Raw genomic sequence first — 11,576 nt, forward strand, 5'->3', positions numbered from 1 at the left:
GTGGTGTATGTCTTGGATCTAACCAAAACTGACTAACCAGTAGTGTCACTTAAAGGCAAGATGCTGAGTTATCAGGAGCTTTTCTCCAGAAAGCTGACGTGTGTGAATTCAGAAGCAGCTTCTACCACCTCTTACATGTCTTTATAAAATATTGATACACAGAATTAGCTGTATGGGTATCAAAATAAGCGAGGAACACTAAACAATTCTGACTTCTTAGGCTTCTATACTACCATCTCAATGTAGAGCCAGTGAGCATGACCAGGCCAGGCTGGAGATGGTGGCACAGTTGATGAAAGTGAGTTAGTAAAGCCGCTGGGCCATGAGCCCTGGAGAATGTCAGATTCTGCTGCTCTGCTCTGGGCATAAAGGAAATATTTTCTTACATGCTGTTTCCATTTCTGTTTAAGCTTTTAGTGAGGACGCTGTAGTTCACATGATGATAATTCTCTGGTTTTCTTCTTTCTCTTGGAGCTTGTATAGGGAATGAGATTATTATCCTTTAATTTAGGGATTAAAGACAATTGTGTATGCAACTGTAGATGTTTGTTTGGTGTTTGAAAGCAAACAGAGAATCTTCTAGTGTGGGGTGGTTTTTTTTTTTTTTTTTAATTTTTACAACATCATTATCATTTTCCCCCTGTATTCAATTTCTGTCCTTTGTGACACAGCAACAATTTCTGAAAGGCCTAACACTGTGAGAACCAGAGGAGGAAATAATCATGGGACACGTGAGTCCAGGAAGTTTTGCTTTCTGACAATTTGTACAACCTTTTGTCTTCAGAAATAAACACATAATTTTGTGAAACTATGAAAATATGAAAGATGATAAATATATTATTCTTTTTCTGCGAGTGTGTACGTTGACTCAAGCTAGTCCTGGCTGAGCTATGGATCCTTGAAAATGATGACCCAGTAGGAGACAGAGCTCGAATTCTATTTAATAGAGAGGTTACTGCAAGTGTCAACTGTAATTGCACACGAACAGTGGCTCTGTATGCGAAGGTGTATATAATGTCATTTGCATTTTAAATTTGTCTAGGAGCATCTTGGGGGCATCTTATTTTCTTCCATGTTAAAAATTTGAATAGCACCTGTAATTAAGGGGGAAAACTGAGCCCTGGAAGCTAGGTAGGACTTCCATCTATTGATCTGTGTAAAGCCGGCTTACGCTGTCAGGGGAGCAGCAGTCAACTGCTGAGCTGCTTTGTCACTGACATAAGCTGGGAGAGGATTTTTTTTTTTTTTTTTTTGTCTATACTGTTTATACACCAGTCTATAGACCTGCTGGCTGGTTGAATTTTAAAGAGTGCGGAGGTTTAAAGACTTGTCCCCTGAGGGATGCTCCTGCCAGTTGGGAAGCGAGCTGAGGCTGCTCTGCAGAAGTTGTGTGCACATGTGCTGGCTGGGGGGGGATGGATTGGAGCTGGGAAAATGCTGTCCTGCAGCTCAGCCGGGAAAATGCTGTCCTGCAGCTCAGCCTGGAAAAAGCTGCAAAACATACCCATAATTTTCAGGTGGTTTAGTCAAAATATTGAGCTAATACCTTTGGTTTTTTGTTTTTGTTTTCTTATTCTTGCGTGATAATTTATTCTGAGAGAATACAATGGGGAACATAAATGAATACATTTCCATACCCAATTCTGAGTCAGTGCTAAGCTCACCAGGCAGCAAGTCCCCATTTTCCTGGGGAAAATGACTCCCTATATTGTGAGAATAGGTGCAGATCTGGAAAGAGAATTTAAGTAGAGCATAACATACTATTTCTTTGGAATGGGAAAAAAAAAAAAAGCTTTATGAGCCTGACATGAGAGACTATTTGGAAATGTTTAGGAAATTTAATTTCTGAGTTAAAAGTTTTGATTAGCCTGTTCTGCTTCCTTTCTTTTCTTAGAGTTTATTATTACTACTACTGGCATCATGCTTCCTGCCTACAGAAATTCAAATGTTTACCTGTTCTGCAGGGGCTGCTCACAGCAGTCAGAATGGTGCTTGAGCAGTTTCTTCTCAAGAATATCATGTGTTCATAATTAGGTCAATAACCTTTCCCAGAATATGACATGTGGCTTTCGTACTCTTCTTTCTCTGTGCTGAAAGTTCCAAGGATTTCTTGAAGTCAGGACTTCGAAATTGTAGAAAAGTTGAATTTTCCCTTTTGTACTGTATGACAATTTACTGGGGCACATCATAAACCTTTAAAATGTTGCAACTAACATATGCAAGTTGTACTCAGCAACGTCTTTTTCCTGAACGGTTCAGCCCTTGCTGATTAACTTGCATGGGTTCTTCATGTTTTACACTGAGCCAGGCAAATGTAGTGTGTAGGAATTTAAATATATAATTTCCCCTAATGGGAGTTGAGTGATCAACATGGAGGAAAGTGAGAGTTCAGGCTGGAGAGTGCTAACCTTAGATCATGTTCTTAACCCCCATGTGCAGCTCTGGAGCTTTGCAGTCAGTATGCATTTTTCTGAAAACATCTTGCGGGAGAACCCGTGTGTACAGCAATGTATGTCTGTTGGCTTGCTACAAAAGGGGAATTCTGTAGCTTTGGCCAGCTATGTTGATGTCAACTGTCTCTTCTTAGCTGAAGCGTTCCACAAAGGGTTCGCTTTCCCAGTTGGGAGCAAGGAAACAAAACCTGTGTTTCTGCGATCTTGTAAACCAATTTTTGCTGCTTCCTCCCCCACCCCCCTTCTTTTAAAGAAAAATGCTGACTAGTTTGAAAGCATTTTTTATAATTTAATTAACGCATTTTATTTGCCACTAAACAGCCCTTTTATTAAAATTCTGCAAGAAAGAGTGACATTATCTTTTATATATTAGGGTACAAATGTAGATCTGGTGGATTTCCACCGTATTAATAGCAAGGCTTGCTTGTGAAACTCAAAGGGTTAATCATATAAATTTCTCCTTTGGTCCAGCAGATGATTTCCATCTTCCATCATTTTCAGCATTTGACTATGGACCATGTATATAGAGTTGTTATACCTCTCTGTAATTCACTGGGCTGCCAACTTCATTCCCTTTTCTCTGCCTGCATTTTAATTGAAACAACATTTGTATTTTTGAGCCAGGATCTGTCAGAAGTCCCTGTGGCTAGTCTGTGGTACAAGTAGCAGCAGACGTGGCTTACCCATATGGTGTGGTGCTTCTTGTAAAATCCATATGGCCTTGTTGAAGGGAATCCCAGCGGGGATGTGAAGGGTGTTAATACCCTTCAGGCCAGGCCTTTCCCTCCTGGGGTTTCTATGGCATTGTCTTTGCAATCTGCCAAAGCACAAACTTAATTCCTTTTTAATAATCAATTATTTCAGTCCAGGAACGTGTGCTGTGTTTTTTGCAATCATCTATTCCTTGAACTTGTTATTTGTTATGAATATTTTTTAATATTTTTTAAAAGCAAGATGTATCTTGCTAGCAACTGCCCTGAAAGTGTTTCAGAAGCCTTTTAAAAAATCCTAACTTTATTTCTTTTACTTATTTTTACAGGAAGTCCTGAACAGTGTTCCAAAGTTCTGCTTTCCTTTCGACGTTGAAAGGTATGTGGTATAGGTATTGTTTATTTAAATATATTTTATAGAAAATGATACTTAGCATAATTGCAAGAGCAGATTTAAAGAAAAAGATAATATACCGTAATCCCTAAATTTGCACTTGCAGATGAGAACACGTCCTTTGTTTTTCAGGTAAGTACGACATCACTAGTAGGAAATTATCACAACAAAATGCAACCTTTACAGAATTTTAGGGATATCTCTTTCAAGGTGGGGCTGTATGCTGGCTACCGTTTTTGTCCAGTATAACTGTAAACACCATCTGTGTTAATGTAAGGATACAACATAGTTTCCTTCAAACAGCAAGCATCATCAAAAAATGTGATGGTGCACCAGGGTATGAAAACTTACTGAGCAGTACTGAAAGCATGTTGTTTGAGTTCAAAGAAATTAAGACTTTAATTGGATGGAAGTAACGGAATATGCAATTGATTTTTCTCAGAGGCGAATCAAGACCATTATTTATAATTAATTAGCCCTTACCTTTCTGCTATCAGTTATAGTGTGTCTTCCATGTAATACTGCCACTCATTTAAGTTGTTCATATAAAACATTTTTGTTAATTAAAATACTGATTTAGGCCTGTCAAAATGATTAATGGTAATTAATTTAATAAATGGTACCCACTCAGTCTGGAAGACTCATGTTGTCCAAATCAGCAAAGATTGAATTAGAAGCTTGATTTGCATAATTAATGAAAAATATGCCCAGGTAGTGTGCAGGCTGAGCTGGATTCAGAACCACGTTGGCATCAGTTGTAGATGGAGGCTCAAAGATCAGAAGCATTTATCACAAGCAAGAGGCTGTTATCAGTGGAGTAAAAGATGGTGTGTGAATAGTGGAAAGAACAGAGGCTTTGCAGAAAGACACACTGGAAAAATAAAGATCTTCATAAACACTACTTCCCTGAAGTGAACTAAGTTCATTTAGTCTTTTATAGTTGAATTTAATTAAGTTGTTTGGGTTTTGAACTGGTTAAGCTCACTGTCCTTTAAGCTGTTTTAATGACTTAACTAATATGGTTGTCAGTGTTGGCTTTAAAGCATTGAAGTCTTTAATGTGCTTAAGATATGTACAGACTTCTGTTTAAAATTGATAATGAAGATGAATAATGGAAATAAAATTTGAGGATAACAGAAAAAGGTGAGGTTCCATTGCTGCCATCCAGTGGCAAGAAGATAATCAGTGTCAACAAATAATTATTTTCAAATAACTCGCTGTAACTATTTCTGTTGAACCATTCAGAAGACACTTGGTTGCTTGTATTAGATGGATAAGCTTAATCAATCAGCTGGAGAATACATGAATTTATAGCATAACTAGGTATGTATTTTAGCTGAGTATCTGAAGGAAAAAAAATAGAAAAGAAAAAGTTATGGAATATTTGTTGTTTGGCTGTTAATACCTTCCTGTGTCCTCCTCCCCAGACATGCTTTTTGACTTTTGGCCACATACTTGACTATGAAGCAGTGCTCTCGAAGGTGCAGAATTTCTATAGATTTCGTAAAAATTGGTAGTTGGACAGAATGTGGGGAGGTTCTTGGAAGCTGAGATGTGCTGATGAGGGGAGCAAACCTGGCGTGTTTGGTCTGGCCTGCTGATTGCTCAGGCTGTACTGTGGTATCTTTCAAATCAGCCACTCTTGTATAGTGGGACCTGAGTGTTAGTGGATTTGTGGGAGACCAAAAACAATGTGGGATGTGAGAGTGTGAAAGAGCATGGACAAGGAGGAGGGGCAGAGCTATTGTGGGGGAAAGGACAGAAACACTGGAAGTTCATTCAAGAAAGAATGCAACTGTTTACTGGCAAGCTCTTTGTGTGAACGACTGACTGGCTGTGTGGTGTGTTTACCATTTACTACTCAGTTCAAACATTTCCTGTAGTGTGAACATACATTACCACGTTTTTTAAAGAAAACCAGTTGTCTTTTGCTTTGTTTTGAAATTTGAACTGATAAAGAAAAGGATTGAGGAAAACACTGCCTTAGCTCGTTTTTATATGGCTTTTTTCCCATGGACATTTAAGATGACAAGCTTTTTAGTATTTTGTCTAGCCATAAATGTGCTTTTCACTTCTCTGGTGATTTTTGGTTTGTTTTTTTTTTTTCATATATTTATACGTATATATATATGAAATATTTTTCTTGTATGGAGGATCATGATAGACCATAAAACTAATGCCCCTGAATATTTTTACAGTCCCTTACATTGACAACATCTGTACAGAACACTTTGACTGAAATGAAACACGAAGAATCTGTTTCATTGATCGAGCATATTGTACTTTGGAGAGCATAGTTTCTCAGCCTGTACTTTGTGTACTATACATACAGAAAACCACTTCAAGCGATATCTGATCCTAGTAAGCTAGAAGTTACCAGTGCAAAAGTGACAACTTCCATTGATGCTACTGATCCTAGAACAAAAAATGTGACTCTGTACAGCAGAGTTGGAGGGAACGGAGCGTCTTTTCTCTTAATGAGCTAAATACAACTCATTAAAGCAGGAAATCGGTATTCTTCAAGTTATGGAACTAGGAAAGTTAGAGCACTGTTAAAGCACAGTGGTAAGGTTATCATCACCTATTTTCTTCCACCTCACCTGTATTAATTTGTGAATGGGTTGAGGAGTGAGCGAAATGAGAACATGTATTTGATTTTGTTTTATGTGGTATGCTGCAGGGATCACAGAGAGATACCTGGATTTAATTCTTGCTATTTGATGCTACTTATGATTTCATTACTGCTGGTTTTGGCTTACATTTTATTTTGAAAGAGTTAAGAAATAAATTGTCCTGGAAGTTCTTGAACATTTGCTTCAAAAACATATGTCTTTTTTGTGGATAAATGATTTTAAGCTTAGTAAATGGCACTGTTGTATAACATTCAACAATTTGCATGTAGATATTTATGAATACATTCCTTTTTCTCTGCCGCAGAATTCCTTTCTCTGTTTCTTTTCATACAGAATAGGAGGATTTAACATTCAAGAATGCAGAGATTTTAATTTCCTTTTAATGTTTGCTGAACTAATATTAATACATCAGAAAAAGCACTTTGTCCTCTCTCTTGTTCCTTGAATCCTTTATGCAAATTTTGCAAGTTTTTCTTTTCTTTCTCCAGCAGTCTTCTGTGTTCTCACTCTCAACCCGAAACTCAGGTTTAACCTTGCAGAGATCCCACACCTTGATCTCTACATCTGTCAGTTATTTAGCTGGATGATGACTAGCAACCATCTACTTCTCCTCTTGTTCCTTTCGGACCTATCTCAAATTTAGTCCTAAGCTGAGCTACATCACTGTTGACTCCTCCATTTTATCTGTTCTTTGAATCTCCCTCATTTATCTCTGCCCTAAATACTTCCCCTCTCTCCTTCCATTCCTCTGTCTTTTCCCTTTCAGGATGCATTTCCTCTGCTGAGTGTGTGGCACACGTGGCCTTTTAGCTAACACTCTTTGGAAACTGCCTGTAGGATCAGCATGGAGACGATATGTACCTCATTAATTTCCCCTACAGCACTCACCCGATCGCAGGGAAGTGTTACATTTTGGAGTGTAAGAAGTGGTGCTGCTGCTGTAGAAAATTTCTCATTAACAGTAGAATATTGCTTAAGTGTGGGAATTACTGTGCATATTATTTAACTGATAATCTGTAAGGGTCAATGAGTAACGATGGCAGGAATGACATCACTTTGACTGCAGTTCCTGGCTAATGCTGTTTCTGTTGGTATTTCTGGTAAAAGTCTGTGTGCAGAGACACAGCTATGATTAAGACTAGTGCAAAACAATGGCTGTAGAAATCATTGATTTGCAGATCTTGTGAAAAGCAATTACAAGATAACTTTCAGAAAAAAAATTGCCTTCAAAGTAAATAGTTGAGACTGAAAAGTGAGAACGTAGTTGTAGAGGTGAAGATAGATAAACTGTAGCATTTCCTGTACGCTTCAGTCATTCCAGTCAGTGTGCAAGATGGGTTGTGAACTCCAAAATGCAGCAGAAGTTTTATACAAATGAGTTTTTTCCATCCTTTATTTCATTGTTTTTTGGTATGTGTGTGTGTAATATCAAATGTGTGTGTAAGAGAGAGGTCTCTGCAAGGACAGGTTGCTGTGTGCTCTGCGTACTCAGGCGCTTCTGTGCCGAGGGCAAGGAGTGGGGTGCAAGAGGTAGCCTGCACAGAGGGAAGGGAGGGAAGGGTGGTGAGGCTTGAGCATGAAAATGCTTGAGATGAATGACTTAATGCTCGTGTTTTATGTGATTTAGTGGTTTTATGCTCTGTATCTAATTTTTCAGGGTGTCCCAAAACCAAGTAGGACAGCATTTTACCTTCGTGCTCACCGACATTGAAAGTAAGCAAAGGTTTGGATTTTGCCGTTTGACGTCAGGGGGCAAGGTCTGCCTCTGTATTCTGAGGTGAGTTGGTATGAGAAAAGTTGAGTCAAGGAACAAATATAATAAAAATATAAGAAAAAAACTTAGGCGAATTCTCTGCTAGTGTAATTTACTTCTCTATCAGGGTATAATTACAACAGTTTTACCATTGATTTCACATGAAAAGTGGTCCCAAGCCCCATGTGATGGTATTCTTGTGTGAGGCTAAATAGTTCTACTTAAATGAAATCTCTGCTTAAAAGCAAAGAACAATACGCAGCAGCTTTAGAGGCTTTGAATGTTATGTGGATATTTTTACTTTCTAATGAGATCTTTGACAAGCATCCGGTCAATTTCACAGTGAACTGCTCTATTCTGTATTCCTTTCCTTGGAAATATGATTTTTTGAGTGTCTCTTCCATGTTCTTTGGACAGACTATATCTAATATAAGAAATGCCAGAGCCGGGTAATTCTCAGTAAAGAGCATGCCACTATGTTGCAGAAGAAATACTGATGATGGATAAATTAACCACATGAAATACTTTGTTTCCTCCTCTGCTTTTTCTTTCTTCTCCCTTAAAATAATTGCTTGGTAATGCAAAAATTGATTATTTAGCTATCCTAAAACCTTTGTAATTTTAAAATTAATTAGAGGGCAGAGTGCTTTAATTAAAAGGCAAATTTGCAAATTCAGGTAAGAGCCTAGCAGCCTGTAATGCACGTGGAGGAAATGGGAACATCCGTTTCTCCCATCCATGGGAGCACATGGAAGTAAGAAGGTTGAGGTGCCTTCGGAGTGAGAATCCCCAAACACAGGGTGCAGGAGGAGCCATGTGCTGCCAAAGAGCCAAAACTCATTGGCCACAGAGAGGCAGCTTGGAGGATTTTGGAGAGTAAGCTCGGAAACTTCTGGGGAAAAGCAGATATCGGGTATTTGGACAACATGGAGATCGGGCAGTCATGGAAGGTGTTATTAGGATAGCACACACAAGTTAGGGAGGCAAACCCGACACTGACATGTAACACATTACCGGTAAAGGAACATGCGGAGGGGAAAGACAGACCAGACAATATAGAAACTTCTAGAGTAGTGCTTAAAATTATTAGAAATTTCACATCAAGACTTTTGTGAGCTTTTAAACAGATTCCAAACTAATCTTGAGAGCCACTGTACAGGATGCTTTTGTTAAAAATAAACATTTGCTATAAATATTGCAAAAACTAGTAATTGCTGAACATACAATGATAATAGCAAAAGGTAAATATTTTATTCTGGAAATTAATTGACTTCCTGTGATCCCTACAGTACCACTTTAATAATACGACAGAAAGATATAATTCTTAGGATTTTGGAGTGTATATTACATAACCCTTTTCTGTGTGATACCTTTTGTTGATATATCTTGTTAAGGCCCAGAGTTTATGCAACGTATATGTATACTTTTAGCTCTTTTTTCTGAATTAACCTTTTCTTCCCTCATCATGCTAGAAATAAAATTTTTTACTTGTACTCCTAACATTATCTGGCTGGCTTCTAATACAATGATAACATGTTTAATTAGTTATGCACACAAGTATGCACATTTGAATAGTGTGTGTAGTGCTACAAAGCAAAGGACGTAAATTGTCAGCTGGTGTAAACTTGGGTATTTCTTTCAACATTTCTCCACAGTCGTACATCAGCGAAAAGATTATCAGTGAAAGATTATTCAAGAGTCTGTTACTTGGTAGAAATAACCAAGAAAATGAAAAGCGGCAAGCTGTAATTTTTCACCGAACCCTAATCAAAGCATTGCCTTTGTTGCATTTATTGTCTCAATTGTGAATTTAGCGTGCATAGCTGAATGCAGGCCATTACTAGCTTCTTGGCATTGTACTCCTTGGGCTAGGTGGTCTGTTTTCTCTCCAATTTGTGTGTTTGTTGTGTTTAACACAACGAATCATCAGTATTTCCATCTGGTATGTTCTAGTATCCAGTCTGGCTTCTGCTCTGGATCCAAGGTTCAGTAGAGGTGGCCAAGTGAAAAAAGACTCACTAGACAACTAGAGATAGTCAAATACAGAAAAATTAACTAAATGAAAGGATCATAAATCACTAAGATATAATTAAGAATCTCTGAGAAGAGCAGAAACAAGCCATAGTGATGAGAAGGAAATACTACAGAAATTTGGGTAGGCTGATGAGTGGGGAACAGGACACAACTTCTCCCTTCTGAGGTGGGTTACCACTGGTGGATACCACTCCCTTTGTGGGTGGTATCAGGCCATGTGTTAACCTATGCCAGGGCTACTAATGAGATAGGATTTAAATGGTCCTTCGGATTTCTTAACCAAAACCTGAAGAAAAGGCTGCATGTCCTAAGGTTTTACACCAACAAACTAAAGCTGCTTGTAGGATTAAAGTCTTGTTGTTTATCGGACTTCTCGTTATAATTTATTGGTCATCTGAAACACTAATTAAAGGAAATAATCTCTGAATTTGCAGCCACGTAGTTTGAAACAAAACATCCCTGTACATTTAAAATTATTCTATAAAGCTTACAGGTTTTTTACCTTTTATATACGCATGTGTATCAATTGAATAAACAGGATTTTCTCCCAAATCAGATGTTTTATTCCAGTTCTCTTTATATTTATACAGGGAAATAAAATTCCCCCAAGGTAGCTGTCTCAGGCTTTATTGTTTCAGGATATTAATTGTGATACAGTATTGTCTAAAATGATCGTGCAGAGCTTGACTGCAGTTGTCAAACTTACCATGGTAGTAAGTGCAAAGCCATAGTAAGATGAGAAAATAAAACTTGGATTATTCTCCAGAAGTTTTCTGTGATTCTTTGGCAAGGTTTATTTTGTTTTGGTTTGTTTTCTTTGAACTGCACGGCTGCTTTCGGAAGCTCTCAGTGTGAATCCTGTGTCACCCCCTTCCTCTCCACAAACTGTTGAGCTAATGCAGTTCCCTAAGAATGAGGGGTACCACAGCTGGGATATTGTAATATGCTTTGTTGTGCTCCTATACTATACTGTGTCTTACAGGGTTTTTTTTTTAAATATATTTTAATTTAAATAATCATTTCACTAGTTGAGATTTGAAGTGGCAAACCAGAAACTTCAATGTTAACTTTTGAATAATAGAAGGAGACTTAATTCTTTTGGGTATTGTTTCTAAACATCACTGCTGTTTGCAGTAGGAGTATTATTTTCTGGATTTACATGAAATTGTTTTTGAATTGCCTGAATGGTTTTAGAACAAAGTGCAAATAATTTGACTGAAATTTATTTTGTTAAACATCTTGAAACTGTTGATAGACTCTGAGTTTCACCTTAAGTATCCAGAGGAACGCAAAATGCATCATTAAAATACTCGGTCTTAGATTTCATTAATTTTACGATTGTAAAATTGTCACCTATGTTTCAAAATGAAATGCTTTAATAAGGAAGACAAGTTTATGTGGTAAGCCTTTGTAGTTCTCCAGTTCAGACCACGCTTGAAGCTTTCTTGCTCTTCCTTTAGGCAAATCCCTTAGAAGCAGAATGTTTCAATTTTACACATTTTGTGTCAATTTTCCAGACAGAAAAGTAGCCCCTAGACATTAGACATTTAGCTACGGAAAGGCAGTTTCCTTAGTTTTATTTGATTACTAGAAGTTAGA

The 11,576-nt window shown here is 37.7% G+C and overlaps 1 protein-coding gene across 1 annotated transcript in view; it reads left to right on the forward strand.

The window, feature by feature from the left end:
• Positions 1 to 3,492: 3,492 nt before the first annotated feature.
• The window catches only part of LOC104495949 (DENN domain-containing protein 1B-like), a gene marked incomplete at both ends in the record, with an annotated part of 19,084 nt that continues 11,000 nt past the window's right edge, over positions 3,493 to 11,576 (forward strand). Inside the window, 2 exons of the mRNA XM_010139004.1 lie at positions 3,493 to 3,542; positions 7,848 to 7,967. Coding sequence (XP_010137306.1) covers positions 3,493 to 3,542; positions 7,848 to 7,967 — 170 coding nt within the window. The remainder of the gene's footprint in view (positions 3,543 to 7,847; positions 7,968 to 11,576) is intronic.

Source organism: Buceros rhinoceros, unplaced genomic scaffold, assembly GCF_000710305.1.
Source record: "Buceros rhinoceros silvestris isolate BGI_N320 unplaced genomic scaffold, ASM71030v1 scaffold21826, whole genome shotgun sequence".
NCBI lineage: Eukaryota > Metazoa > Chordata > Aves > Bucerotiformes > Bucerotidae > Buceros > Buceros rhinoceros.